The sequence below is a fragment of the Oncorhynchus masou genome, chromosome 11 (genome assembly GCF_036934945.1).
Source record: "Oncorhynchus masou masou isolate Uvic2021 chromosome 11, UVic_Omas_1.1, whole genome shotgun sequence".
Lineage (NCBI taxonomy): Eukaryota > Metazoa > Chordata > Actinopteri > Salmoniformes > Salmonidae > Oncorhynchus > Oncorhynchus masou.
Window position 1 is genome coordinate 8,362,357 of NC_088222.1, and position 15,211 is coordinate 8,377,567.

Consider the following 15,211-nt stretch of genomic DNA (forward strand, 5'->3'; position numbering starts at 1 on the left):
GAGGATATTATTAAGATAATGGACCATGAGGATATTGGCCTTTTACTGCAGTGGTCTAAATCAGGGTGACACAGAGTGTTTCTTGGTCGTCTTAAACAAATCTACTTTAAAACAAAGTATCCACCTCACACACACGGTTATGGGTTTAAAATAAAGAAGACACCTGTACTATGTCAGATGTATTATATTTTGAGTTAGCCTCCCAATATTACACTTGATATACATCATAGAAGACTGAAATATAATAGAACAGTTTGACATAGAAACACCAGATTTTCTGAGTTTAAAAATATTGTCCCATAGCACCCTATTCCCTATTTAGTGCACTACTTTAGACCAGGACCCATGGCAGCCTATTCCCTTTATGGAAACAAACCTGTTGTTGTCGTTGTTTGTGAAAAGCCTGGGCTCGGTAGAGAATATCCCATACATCCTCAGATCTCCTCCTGCCATGAAGTCCTGAAATGAGAGAGGGATCAAGAGAGAAAGGGGGGGGGAAGAGAGAGAGGAAGACAAAGAGAGAGAGGGGGGGGGAAGAGAGAGAGGAAGAGAGCGAGACAGAGAGAGAGAGAGAGAGAGAGAGAGAGAGAGAGAGAAGAGAAGAGAGAGAGAGAGAGAGAGAGAGAGAGAGAGAGAGAGAGAGAGAGAGAGAGAGAGAGAGAGAGAGAGAGAAAGAAAGAAAGAAAGAAAGAAAGAGGGGGGGTTTACTTGGTGGGAGGAGGATGATGATGTACACCCAGGGGCGGACTAGGACAAGAATTTGGCCCTGTCATTTTATCCACATCACTGTGGGCACCGCCAACTCACCCAGCTAATGACTTAGGCTATATTACAAATGAGTGCCTATCATACTGTATGTGTTCCCCTGAATCAACAGCTACCATTAGTGTTAATTACATGTGCGTGTGTGTATGTGTGTGTGTGTGTGTGTGTGTGTATGTGTGTATGTGTGTATGTGTGTGTGTGTGTGTGTGTGTGTGTGTGTGTGTTGTCCTGACTGGTATGTGTTCTGTGAGAAGCAGTCACAAGATCCTCCTTTGAGATCCTAAATAAATACACAACGACATATACCACATTATACTGTAGGACCTCTGACAGAATAGCTACATATATACTACATTATACTGTAGGACCTCTGACGGCATAGGTACATATATACTACATTATACTGTAGGACCTCTGACATCATAGCTACATATATACTACATTATACTGTAGGACCTCTGACAGCATAGCTACATATATACTACATTATACTGTAGGACCTCTGACATCATAGCTACATATATACCACATTATACTGTAGGACCTCTGACATCATAGCTACATATATACTACGTTATACTGTAGGACCTCTGACGGCATAGGTACATATATACCACGTTATACTGTAGGACCTCTGACAGCATAGCTACATAAAGTGCCTTGCGAAAGTATTCGGCCCCCTTGAACTTTGCGACCTTTTGCCACATTTCAGGCTTCAAACATAAAGATATAAAACTGTATTTTTTTGTGAAGAATCAACTACAAGTGGGACACAATCATGAAGTGGAACGACATTTATTGGATATTTCAAACTTTTTTAACAAATCAAAAACTGAAAAATTGGGCGTGCAAAATTATTCAGCCCCCTTAAGTTAATACTTTGTAGCGCCACCTTTTGCTGCGATTACAGCTGTAAGTCGCTTGGGGTATGTCTCTATCAGTTTTGCACATCGAGAGACTGACATTTTTTCCCATTCCTCCTTGCAAAACAGCTCGAGCTCAGTGAGGTTGTATGGAGAGCATTTGTGAACAGCAGTTTTCAGTTCTTTCCACAGATTCTCGATTGGATTCAGGTCTGGACATTGACTTGGCCATTCTAACACCTGGATATGCTTATTTTTGAACCATTCCATTGTAGATTTTGCTTTATGTTTTGGATCATTGTCTCGTTGGAAGACAAATCTCCGTCCCAGTCTCAGGTCTTTTGCAGACTCCATCAGGTTTTCTTCCAGAATGGTCCTGTATTTGGCTCCATCCATCTTCCCATAAATTTTAACCATCTTCCCCGTCCCTGCTGAAGACCCAAACCATGATGCTGCCACCACCATGTTTGACAGTTGGGATGGTGTGTTCAGGGTGATGAGCTGTGTTGCTTTTACGCCAAACATAACGTTTTGCATTGTTGCCAAAAAGTTCAATTTTGGTTTCATCTGACCAGAGCACCTTCTTCCACATGTTTGGTGTGTCTCCCAGGTGGCTTGTGGCAAACTTTAAACAACACTTTTTATGGATATCTTTAAGAAATGGCTTTCTTCTTGCCACTCTTCCATAAAGGCCAGATTTGTGCAATATACGACTGATTGTTGTCCTATGGACAGAGTCTCCCACCTCAGCTGTAGATCTCTGCAGTTCATCCAGAGTGATCATGGGCCTCTTGGCTGCATCTCTGATCAGTCTTCTCCTTGTATGAGCTGAAAGTTTAGAGGGACGGCCAGGTCTTGGTAGATTTGCAGTGGTCTGATACTCCTTCCATTTCAATATTATCGCTTGCACAGTGCTCCTTGGGATGTTTAAAGCTTGGGAAATCTTTTTGTATCCAAATCCGGCTTTAAAGTTCTTCACAACAGTATCTCAGACCTGCCTGGTGTGTTCCTTGTTCTTCATGATGCTCTCTGCGCTTTTAACGGACCTCTGAGACTATCACAGTGCAGGTGCATTTATACGGAGACTTGATTACACAGAGGTGGATTGTATTTATCATCATTAGTCATTTAGGTCAACATTGGATCATTCAGAGATCCTCACTGAACTTCTGGAGAGAGTTTGCTGCACTGAAAGTAAAGGGGCTGAATAATTTTGCACGCCCAATTTTTCAGTTTTTGATTTGTTAAAAAAGTTTGAAATATCCAATAAATGTCGTTCCACTTCATGATTGTGTCCCACTTGTTGTTGATTCTTCACAAAAAAATACAGTTTTATAACTTTATGTTTGAAGCCTGAAATGTGGCAAAAGGTCGCAGAGTTCAAGGGGGCCGAATACTTTCGCAAGGCACTGTATATACCACGTTATACTGTAGGACCTCTGACAGCATAGCTACATATATACCACGTTATACTGTAGGACCTCTGACAGCATAGCTACATATATAGAGGTTATCCTATAGTAAGGCTTATAAACTAGATTCAGCAGCGGGACGATTTTTTCTTGAACAGATGGTCAAGGGGTCGGAACATAATGACAAAAAAATTGTAGATTGCAAATTGACTTCAAGGAGCCCTAAATGATATATTGTTTGACGAAAACAATAATTTTAAAACCTTGTATACGATCACATGTCTCTCCATTATACGTGGGAATACTTGGGAACAGATTTCCTGGATTAAAATCACTTGGAGCTGATTTCCTGGATTAAAATCACTTGGAGCTGATTTCCTACATTAAAATCACTTGGAGCTGATTTCCTACATTAAAATCACTTGGAGCAGATTTCCTACATTAAAATCACTTGGAGCTGATTTCCTACATTAAAATCACTTGGAGCTGATTTCCTACATTAAAATCACTTGGAGCAGATTTCCTACATTAAAATCACTTGGAGCTGATTTCCTGGTGTTTTTAGTCTTTTACATCCAACACATATATATATTTTTTGCTCAGATAACTTGGGGGAGCCAAACAAAACCACCCGTGGGCCAAATTCGGCCTGCGGGCCTCCATTTGGGGAACTCTGTCCTATAGGCTGTGTGTGTTTGCTTCAGCTGTCTTTCTGTTTTCAACAAATATTATGGTAGTGGCAAACGAGAGGAAAATGTTACAAATCTCTTTCATTTCTACCCCATGATAAAGCAGTTTAATTCACACCCACAGAGTGAGAGACAGTGGTTATGTGAAAAGCAGTGTGTGTTTATGCTGTCTGTAATCGCTCTGGGAGATAAAGGACTTTTTAATATCCATCCATCCTCAGGGCCCAGCAGTGGGAGAGAGAGACCTAACTGACCTATCAGCTGCTGTGGCCCGAATGGAGCTTCTAAAGACAATCATAATTGTCTGTAGCTTGCTCCTCCTTGGCCCACTGCAGTGTGTATGTGTGGGTGTTAATGTGTCTGCGTGTGTCTGTCTTATCAGCCTATGATTAGTCAGTGTTCTGCTAGCCCTGGCCCAGTGGCACCACACAGGAAGTCAAGGATCTTGGGTGTTTCCTGTCTGTGGAGCTGCTGGCCAGGCCAGGGCAAGGGGCACCATAGAGATAAACTTATTTAACTATTTATCTCTATGGGGTCACTGTATAGACCCGCCCTGTCACCCCTCAGGGTTAGGTCACTATATAGACCCGCCCTGTCACCCCTCAGGGTTAGGTCACTATATAGACCCTCCCTGTCACCCCTCAGGGTTAGGTCACTATATAGACCCTCCCTGTCACCCCTCAGGGTTAGGTCACTATATAGACCCGCCCTGTCACCCCTCAGGGTTAGGTCACTATATAGACCCGCCCTGTCACCCCTCAGGGTTAGGTCACTGTATAGACCCTCCCTGTCACCCCTCAGGGTTAGGTCACTATATAGACCCGCCCTGTCACCCCTCAGGGTTAGGTCACTATATAGACCCGCCCTGTCACCCCTCAGGGTTAGGTCACTATATAGACCCGCCCTGTCACCCCTCAGGGTTAGGTCACTGTATAGACCCGCCCTGTCACCCCTCAGGGTTAGGTCACTATATAGACCCTCCCTGTCACCCCTCAGGGTTAGGTCACTATATAGACCCGCCCTGTCACCCCTCAGGGTTAGGTCACTACATAGACCCGCCCTGTCACCCCTCAGGGTTAGGTCACTATATAGACCCGCCCTGTCACCGCTCAGGGTTAGGTCACTATATAGACCCGCCCTGTCACCCCTCAGGGTTAGGTCACTATATAGACCCGCCCTGTCACCCCTCAGGGTTAGGTCACTATATAGACCTGCCCTGTCACCGCTCAGGGTTAGGTCACTATAGAGACCCTCCCTGTCACCCCTCAGGGTTAGGTCACTATATAGACCTGCCCTGTCACCGCTCAGGGTTAGGTCACTATATAGACCCTCCCTGTCACCCCTCAGGGTTAGGTCACTATATAGACCCTCCCTGTCACCCCTCAGGCTTAGGTCACTATAGAGACCCTCCCTGTCACCCCTCAGGGTTAGGTCACTATACAGACCCTCCCTGTTAACCCTCAGGGTTAGGTCACTATACAGACCCTCCCTGTCACCCCTCAGGGTTAGGTCACTATATAGACCCTCCCTGTCACCCCTCAGGGTTAGGTCACTATATAGACCCTCCCTGTCACCCCTCAGGGTTAGGGTAATGTACAGTAGAGGGCATAAGAAATCCATATGGTGATAAACAACATCCTTGTTTAACATCCCACAGAAACTGACTTTGCAGCGGAATCCCCAGCCTAGCGTAGGACAGTATATTTTAACAGCTAGCTTTCTAGGTTGGTATATGTGCCAGCTGTAGTCACGGCCCTGTCAGTAGGAGGCAGAGCTGGGGTTTAGAAGCCAGCTGTGTGACCTCTCCTGACCTCTATGACCTCTCCTGCCCCTGGGACACTCATCATCCAGCCCTGGGTTTATGTGCCTGCTCAAGGTTAGGCCAGCTCAGACACCAACCCCAGCTCAGACACCAACCCCAGCTCAGACACCAAACCCAGCTCAGACACCAACCCCAGCTCAGACACCAACCCCAGCTCAGACACCAACCCCAGCTCAGACACCAACCCCAGCTCAGACACCAAACCCAGCTCAGACACCAACCCCAGCTCAGACACCAACCCCAGCTCAGACACCAACCCCAGCTCAGACACCAAACCCAGCTCAGACACCAACCCCAGCTCAGATACCAACCCCAGCTCAGACACCAACCCAGCTCAGACACCAACCCCATCTCAGGCACCAACCCCATCTCAGACACCAACCCCAGTTCAGACACCAACCCCAGTTCAGACACCAACCCCAGGCAAGATACCAAACCCAGCTCAGACACCAAACCCAGCTCAGACACCAAACCCAGCTCAGACACCAACCCCAGCTCAGACACCAACCCCAGCTCAGACACCAAACCCAGCTCAGATACCAACCCCAGCTCAGACACCAACCCCAGCTCAGACACCAAACCCAGCTCAGACACCAACCCCAGCTCAGACACCAAACCCAGCTCAGACACCAACCCCAGCTCAGACACCAACCCCAGGCAAGATACCAACCCAGCTCAGACACCAAACCCAGCTCAGACACCAACCCCAGCTCAGACACCAAACCCAGCTCAGACACCAACCCCAGCTCAGACACCAACCCAAGCAAGATACCAAACCCAGTTCAGACACCAACCCCAGCTCAGACACCAACCCCAGCTCAGATACCAACCCCAGCTCAGACACCAACCCCAGCTCAGACACCAACCCCAGCTCGTACACCAACCCCAGCTCGGACACCAACCCCAGCTCAGACACATTCAGGTCACACAGCAGGAAGGCATCAGCTGCTTTAGCTGGAAACACCAAGCTAAGATAAGCTAACCTAAGACTTACAGCTGATGAGCTAACCTAAGACTTACAGCTGAAGATGAGCTAACCTAAGACTTACAGCTGAAGATGAGCTAACCTAAGACTTACAGCTGAAGATGAGCTAACCTAAGACTTACAGCTGAAGATGAGCTAACCTAAGACTTACAGCTGAAGCTACAGCTAACCTAAGACTTACAACTGAAGCTACAGCTAACCTAAGACTTACAGCTGAAGATGAGCTAACCTAAGACTTACAGCTGAAGCTACAGCTAACCTAAGACTTACAACTGATGATGAGCTAACCTAAGACTTACAGCTGAAGCCAACCTAAGACTTACAGCTGATGATGAGCTAACCTAAGACTTACAGCTGAAGCTACATCCACACACATTTGTATCAAAATAAATGGTGTTGTGTCTTTGTTTTGATTAGTTTAGTAAAGAAGTCTACAAAGTGTAAAACCAGAGAGTGTATTGTACTCTACCTGATTTAGCCTCTCGCCAGAGGGCGAGGAGCGAGATCTGAAGTGCTGGGGTGCAGGCCTCTCAGAGCGCTCCAGCAGGTCCTCCGCAGAGGCTGACTTGCCAGAGTTCCGGGCTGGAACTGCCCTCTCAAAGGCCCCATCGCCTCGCAGGAAAATCTCCTGGCTCCAGAGAGCCTCATAGTCCTGGGCTGGTTCTTCTCTATCAAGGCTGGATCTAGGCATCTCTCCCTCCAGTAGCCTGTGGAATCCCGAGGTGTCTGGGTGGGTGGTGGAGATTGAGGCTGGGGCCTTGGCCTGGATGCGTGGTGCAGTAACCCTGCCTGGATAGAAGCCCTGGAGGCCAGGAGGCAAGGTGGAGCAGAGCCTTCCCCCACCAGAGAGACTGCTGTCTTGGCCAAGAGGCTCCTGAAGAGAGGCTAGGCTGGTGGTGGAGGTTGAGGAAACACTCTGGGTGTCTGTAAAGGGCTGCAGGTAGGCGCTGTGAGGGCGGTCACGGTGGGCGCGCCCTCCCTCTGACCTGTCCCTATCCCTGTCTGTCCTCCAGCTTCTCTTCCTCTCCATGTAGTCGGCCAGGGCGTCCTGCTGCAGCTGCCGGAGCTCCGGCCGGGACACGGCCTGACTAGCCTGGGAGCCCTGGAGGCCCTGGGGAGCCTGGGAGCCCTGGAGGCGCTGGGGAGCCTGGGAGCTGGAGCTCAGGCTGCGACTGGCAGCCATCTCAAACATCCTCCTGCGGTCCGCCACGCTGGTCTCTGTACCTGGTAAAAGGAACAGCTGGTGCTGGCTCGTCCTCCTTGGGTCAGACTCCAACCCCACCTAGAAGAAGAAGAAGAAGAAACCTTTATTTTCCAGAAAACAGAAATGTGTCTCTTGCTTTCTAACCCAACCCCCTGAGACACACACACCAAGTCGCAGTGCAGCGCTCTGAATGTAGAGCCTACCAGATGGGCTAAATGCCTTTTATGCTCACTTCGAGGGAAGCAACACTGACGCATGCATGAAAGCACCAGCTGTTCCGGACGACTGTGATCACCCTCTCCGTAGCCTTTAAACAGATCAACATTCACAAGGCCACGGGGCTAGACGGATTACCAGGGCATGTACTCCGAGCATGCGTGGACCAACTGGCAAGTGTCTTCACTGACATTTTCAACCTCTCCCTGACTGAGTCTGTAATAGCTACATGTTTCAAGAAGAACCCCATAGTCCATGTGCCCAAGGAAGCGAAAGTAACCTGCCTAAATGACTACCGACCCATAGCACTTACATCTGTAGCCATGAAATGCTGGACATGGCTCACATCAACACCATCATCCCGGAAACCCTAGACCCACTCCAATTCGCATACCGCCCCAAAAGATCCACAGAAGAGGCAATCTCAATCACGCTCCACACTGCCCTTTCCCACCTGGACAAAAGGAACACCTATGTGAGAATGCTATTCATTGACTACAGCTCAGCGTTCAACACCATAGTGCCCACAAAGCTCATCACTAAGCTACGGACCCTTGGACTAAACACCTCCCTCTGCAACTGGATGCTGGACATCCAGACGGGCCGCCCCCCAGGTGATAAGGGTAAGCAACAACACATCTGCCACGCTGATCCTCAACACGGGGGCCCCTCAGGGGTGCGTGCTTAGTCCCCTCCTGTACTTCCTGTTCACACACAAGTGAGTGAGTGGCCAAGCACAACTCCAAGCACAACTCCAACACCATCATTACGTTTGCCGAAAACACAACGGTGGTAGGCCTGATCACCGACAATGATGAGACAATCTATATGGAGGAAGTCAGAGACCTGGCAGTGTGGTGCCAGGACAACAACCTCTGCCTCAACGTGATCAAGACAAAGGAGCTGATCGTGGACTACAGGAAAAGGAGGGCCGAACACTCCCCCATTCACATTGACGGTGGAGCGGTTCGAGAGTTTGTGTCCACATCACCAACCAACTATCATTTTCCAAACACACCAAGAAAGGAAAGGAGACTAAAAAGATTTGGCATGGGTCCCCAGATCCTCAAAAAGTTCTACAGCTCCAACATTGACCGGTTGCATCACCGCCTGGTATGTCAACTGCTCGGTCTCTGACTGTAAGGCGCTACTTGTGGGTCGTGTGTACAGCCCAGTACATCACTGGGGCCAAGCTTCCTGCCATCCAGGACCTATATACTAGGCAGTGTTAGAGGAAGGCCCTAAAAAAACGTGAAAGACTCCAGTCATCCAAGTCATCGACTGTTCTCTCTGCTACCGCACGGCACCGGGCAGCCAAGGGCCAAGAGCCCCCCCTTTGTTTTTACACTGCTGCTACTCGCTGTTTATTATCTATGCATATTCACTTTACCCCTAACTAAATATACATATTACCTTGACTAACCCGTACCCCTGCACGTTGCCTCGGTACCAGTATCCCCTCTATATACCCTTGTTATTGTTATTTTATTGTGTTACTTAAAAAAAAAGTACTTTAGTTAATTTAGTAAATATTTTCTCAACTCTATTTCTTGAACTGCACTGTTGGTTAAGGGCTTGTAAGTAAACATTTCACGGTAAAGTCTACACCTGTCGTATTCGGCCCATGTAAGGTTTAGAAGTACAGGGTCAGCCACAGTGCAGCATCCCTGAACGGAGAGCAGTAAGGGTTTAGGAAGTACAGGGTCAGCCCCAGTGCAGCATCCCTGAACGGAGAGCAGTAAGGGTTTAGGAAGTACAGGGTCAGCCACAGTGCAGCATCCAGGAACGGAGAGCAGTAAGGGTTTAGGAAGTACAGGGTCAGCCACAGTGCAGCATCCAGGAACGGAGAGCAGTAAGGGTTTAGGAAGTACAGGGTCAGCCACAGTGCAGCATCCCTGAACGGAGAGCAGTAAGGGTTTAGGAAGTACAGGGTCAGCCACAGTGCAGCATCCCTGAACGGAAAGCAGTAGGGGTTTAGGAAGTACAGGGTCAGCCACAGTGCAGCATCCCTGAACGGAGAGCAGTAAGGGTTTAGGAAGTACAGGGTCAGCCACAGTGCAGCATCCCTGAACGGAGAGCAGTAAGGGTTTAGGAAGTACAGGGTCAGCCACAGTGCAGCACCCCTGAATGGAAAGCAGTAAGTCTTGCAGCTCAATCATCTCAATATCTGCGGTGCTGTTCGCTGCAACGCCATCTCACTGAGTCTACCTTTAAGTGCCTTGATTAAGGGCAAAACAGCAGGAGATAGGATCTTGGATACTTTGACTCACCTCATGCATGTTCTCAGGCTCGGAGTAGGACCTCTTCTTCTTCTCCATGGTGAGTCGCTTACGCCCACCGATACGGGCCGGGACTGGTGGGCCCATGGCCAGGACGCTGAGGAGCTCTGGGGGACCGAACCTATCGGGCTCTGGGGTGACAACGTGCCTCTCTTTGGGGGTGTGAGGCGAGTGAAAGGTGGCTGGGGCTGGGATTGGGTCTGGGACAGTGACCGTAAGCCTTTCTTTAGGGGTGTGAGGCGAGTGAAAGGTGGCTGGGGCTGGGATTGGGACTGGGTCTGGGACAGTGACCGTAAGCCTTTCTTTAGGGGTGTGAGTGGAGGTAGCTAGGGCAAGGGCTCGGGTGGAGGCTTGGACAGTAGTGGAGACAATGGAGGGTTTGGGGCTGGTCTTCGGTGCCCTCCTCTCCAGGGATAAGTGCTTGGCGGGGATGGGAGGGGAGTGGTTGTTGACAGTCCCGCTGACGCTGATTCCCAGATCCCTGCGTCTGAAGGAGGTGGATCTGAGCACCTTGGACTGGGCGTCCTTGATACTGTTCCTGTAGGCCCGGTTAAAAGACGTGTCCTGGATGGTCCCCAGTAGGTCCTGCAGGTCATCCCTCCAATGGAACTCTCGGTCCCCATCCCTGTCAAAATCACAAGGCCTTTTATTCACCAAGTACATTAACCTTTGACTTGGTGAAATGGTGGTGACAACAATAAACAGAATATACAGACAGACTATAGACAATGTAATATACACATCATTTACACAATCTATATACTATACACCAACATAAACTGAGTGGACAAAATATTAAGAACACCTGCTCTTTCCATGACATAGACTGACCAGGTGAAAGATATGATCCCTTATTGATGCCACTTGCTAAATCCACTTCAATCAGTGTAAGGGTTTAGGAAGTGCCTTATTATTGAAGTGCCTTTGAACGGGGTATGGTAGTAGGTGCGTATTTATTTATTATTAACTGCCTGTTCAGGGGAAGAACGACAAATTTGTACCTTGTCAGCTCGGGGGTTTGAACTTGCAACCTTCTGGTTACTAGTCCAACTCTCTAACCACTAGGCTACCCTGCCGCCTCTACCCTCTAACCACTAGGCTACCCTGCCGCCTCTACACTCTAACCACTAGACTACCCTGCCGCCTCTACACTCTAACCACTAGGCTACCCTGCCACCTCTACACTCTAACCACTAGGCTACCCTGCCGCCTCTACTCTCCAACCACTAGGCTACCCTGCCGCCTCTACACTCTAACCACTAGGCTACCCTGCCGCCTCTACACTCTAACCACTAGGCTACCTGCCGCCTCTACACTCTAACCACTAGGCTACCCTGCTGCCTCTACAGTCTAACCACTAGGCTACCTGCCGCCTCTACACTCTAACCACTAGGCTACCCTGCCGCCTCTACACTCTTAACCACTAGGCTACCCTGCCGCCTCTACCCTCTAACCACTAGGCTACCCTGCCGCCTCTACAGTCTAACCACTAGGCTACCCTGCCGCCTCTACAGTCTAACCACTAGGCTACCCTGCCGCCTCTACACTCTAACCACTAGACTACCTGCCGCCTCTACACTCTAACCACTAGGCTACCCTGCCGCCTCTACACTCTAACCACTAGGCTACCCTGCCGCCTCTATACTCTAACCACTAGGCTACCCTGCCGCCTCTACACTCTAACCACTAGGCTACCTGCCGCCTCCACACTCTAACCACTAGGCTACCCTGCCGCCTCTACTCTCCAACCACTAGGCTACCCTGCCACCTCTACACTCTAACCACTAGGCTACCCTGCCGCCTCTACACTCTAACCACTAGGCTTCCTGACACCTCTACACTCTAACCACTAGGCTACCCTGCCGCCTCTACACTCTAACCACTAGGCTACCCTGCCGCCTCTACACTCTAACCACTAGGCTACCCTGCCGCCTCTACACTCTAACCACTAGGCTACCCTGCCGCCTCTACACTCTAACCACTAGGCTACCCTGCCGCCTCTACACTCTAACCACTAGGCTACCCTGCCGCCTCTACACTCTAACCACTAGGCAACCCTGCCGCCTCTACACTCTAACCACTAGGCTACCCTGCCGCCTCTACACTCTAACCACTAGGCTACCCTGCCGCCTCTACACTCTAACCACTAGGCTACCCTGCCACCTCTACACTCTAACCACTAGGCTACCCTGCCGCCTCTACACTCTAACCACTAGGCTACCCTGCCGCCTCTACACTCTAACCACTAGGCTACCCTGCCGCCCCATTGAGGCTGTTCTGAAGGCAAAAGGGGAGGTGCAACACAATATTCGGAAGGTGTTCCTTATGTTTTGTACACTTTGTATATACAATATTGAACGATTACCTGTCTCTGTCGTGGCCCTCCTGGCTCCCCAGTTGGAAGGTGCTCCTGCTCCTCTGCAGGGCCGAGCCAGGGTGAGGGTCCTGTGGATTAGGGTGGTAGTGATGGGGGTACCTGGAGCTCTGAGGCTGGGTCTGGTCACAACTCCCTGGCCTCTGCTGCTCTGCATAATGATGACCCTCGTGGGCCACCGTTGTTTTCCAATGATGTGAGCTAGAGGAGGAGCTCAGTGTTCTGCTGGGGCTGCTGGTTCTCTCCAGCGTGTTACGCAGGTCATCCATACCAGCCCTCTCATGGTGCTGGGGCTGAGACTGGGGCTGAGACTGGGGCTGGGTTGGACGGGAGGAGGAGGGCCTCGGGTTGGTGTGGTTGGCGCTGGTGCTTTTACTCCTCTGCTTCCCCTGCCCATGGCTCTGCTCGCGGCCCTCGAATCGGTTCACTTTCTCCAGAACGGAGAGGCTCCTCTGGTGACTACTCTGGCTGTTGGCGGAGCTCTCTGGACTGTCACAACGCTGGACATCTGCTAGGACGTTCTGCAGCTGGGTCAGGGGGTGCTCTGGTCCCCTCTGGTCCCTCTGCGGTTGGGGGGGAATTGGATCGCTGTAGTACCAGAGGGGGGACCTGGATCTATGGTCATTGACCTGAAGGTCTGGCCCCTGGGCCCTCTGCTCTACCCGCTGGTCAGGCCCCTGGGCCCTCTGCTCCACCTGCTGGTCAGGCCCCTGGGCCCTCTGCTCTACCTGTTGGCCAGGCCCCTGGGCCCTCTGCTCTACCTGTTGGTCAGGCCCCTGGGCCCTCTGCTCCACCTGCTGGTCAGGCCCCTGGGCCCTCTGCTCTACCTGTTGGCCAGGCCCCTGGGCCCTCTGCTCTACCTGTTGGTCAGGCCCCTGGGCCCTCTGCTCTACCTGTTGGCCAGGCCCCTGGGCCCTCTGCTCTACCTGTTGGTCAGGCCCCTGGGCCCTCTGCTCCACCTGCTGGTCAGGCCCCTGGGCCCTCTGCTCTACCTGTTGGCCAGGCCCCTGGGCCCTCTGCTCTACCTGTTGGTCAGGCCCCTGGGCCCTCTGCTCTACCTGTTGGCCAGGCCCCTGGGCCCTCTGCTCTACCTGCTGGTCAGGCCCCTGGGCCCTCTGCTCTACCTGTTGGTCAGGCCCCTGGGCCCTCTGCTCTACCTGCTGGTCAGGCCCCTGGGCCCTCTGCTCTACCCGCTGGTCAGGCCCCTGGGCCCTCTGCTCTACCTGCTGGTCAGGCCCCTGGGCCCTCTGCTCTACCCGCTGGTCAGGCCCCTGGGCCCTCTGCTCTACCTGCTGGTCAGACACCTGTGCTGGGGTACTACTGCTATTGCTCCCCTGGGGAACATGTCCCTGTGCGATCTTACTGGGCATGGTGGTGCCTGCCACAGGGTGAGTAGCGTGGGGCCTGGGCTCTGTGTGTCTGACCTGCCCTTCCTCCCTGACCTGGCCCTGTCGGTGGTGCTCAGGGCAGATCTCTGAGCCCTGGGAGTACCTGGGTAGCCTCTCTCCCCGCGGTTGGACTGGCGTGTATGGGTCCCTTCTCTCCTGGCCTATAGACTGGCCTATAGACTGGCCTATAGACTGGCCTATAGACTGGACTGAGGAGGGTCTGGACGCCTGACCCTGGCCTTGGCTCTGACCCTGGCCTTGGCTCTGACCCTGACTTTGGCTCTGACCCTGTCCCTGGCCTTGGATCTGACCCTGTCCCTGGCTCTGACCCTGTCCTTGACCCTGGTTCTGACCCTGTCCCTGGCCTTGGCTCTGACCCTGTCCCTGGCTCTGACCCTGTCCTTGACCCTGGTTCTGACCCTGTCCCTGGCCTTGGCTCTGACCATGTCCCTTGCCTTGGCTCTGACCCTGGCTCTGACCCTGTCCTTGACCCTGGCTCTGACCCTGTCCCTGGCCTTGGCTCTGACCCTGTCCCTGGCCTTGGCTCTGACCCTGTCCCTGATCCTGACCCTGGCTCTGACCCTGTCCTTGACCCTGGCTCTGACCCTGTCCCTGTCCTTGGCTCCTCTGGCTCTGCCTTTGGGATACGGTCTGTCCCTCTCCCTTCAGATGAGACCTGTAGAGACCCAGTTTAGTTTGGGTCTCCTCGAAACCTGACTCTCCCCCCACTCTGTCTGCGGGTTGGGTTGGATGAGCTGGCTGTTTGGGTGGAGGCTGAGCAAAGTCAGGATGCTGAGGCTGGCCAGAGGAAGTGACATAGGAGGATATAGAGGGGTTGCTTTGGTATCCATTCTCCACCACTACCGCCATCCCTGTATCCACACTGACCCCCAGCCTTAACCCCTGGAGCTCTCTCTGTCTGCTCAGACTGCTCTCCTTGGCCAGGGCTGGGTACACGCTGCTGGGGTTGGGGCTGCTGGTGGGCATCTGGGCATAGTGGGGCTCCGGTGTGGGTACAGGGTAGATGCCCTGGGGCAGCATGAGGCAGCCAGACTGGGTGGATGTTTGCTGGGGCTCGGGGGGCGGCGGGAAGCCCTGACCCACGCCCTGTTTGGGCTTGGTGGTGGGGCTAGAAGAAGAAGAAGACATGTTTTGTAACAACAACAACAACAACAACAACAACAACAACAACATACACATGACTACATTAGAGA

General features: G+C 51.5%; 1 protein-coding gene across 1 annotated transcript in view; it reads right to left on the reverse strand.

Annotated features, from left to right (window-relative positions):
• Window positions 1-15,211, reverse strand: part of LOC135548067 (protein Shroom3-like) — a 194,126-nt gene that overhangs the window by 31,651 nt on the left and 147,264 nt on the right. Inside the window, 4 exon segments of the mRNA XM_064977303.1 lie at window positions 377-459; window positions 7,006-7,818; window positions 10,227-10,860; window positions 12,601-15,126. Coding sequence (XP_064833375.1) covers window positions 377-459; window positions 7,006-7,818; window positions 10,227-10,860; window positions 12,601-15,126 — 4,056 coding nt within the window.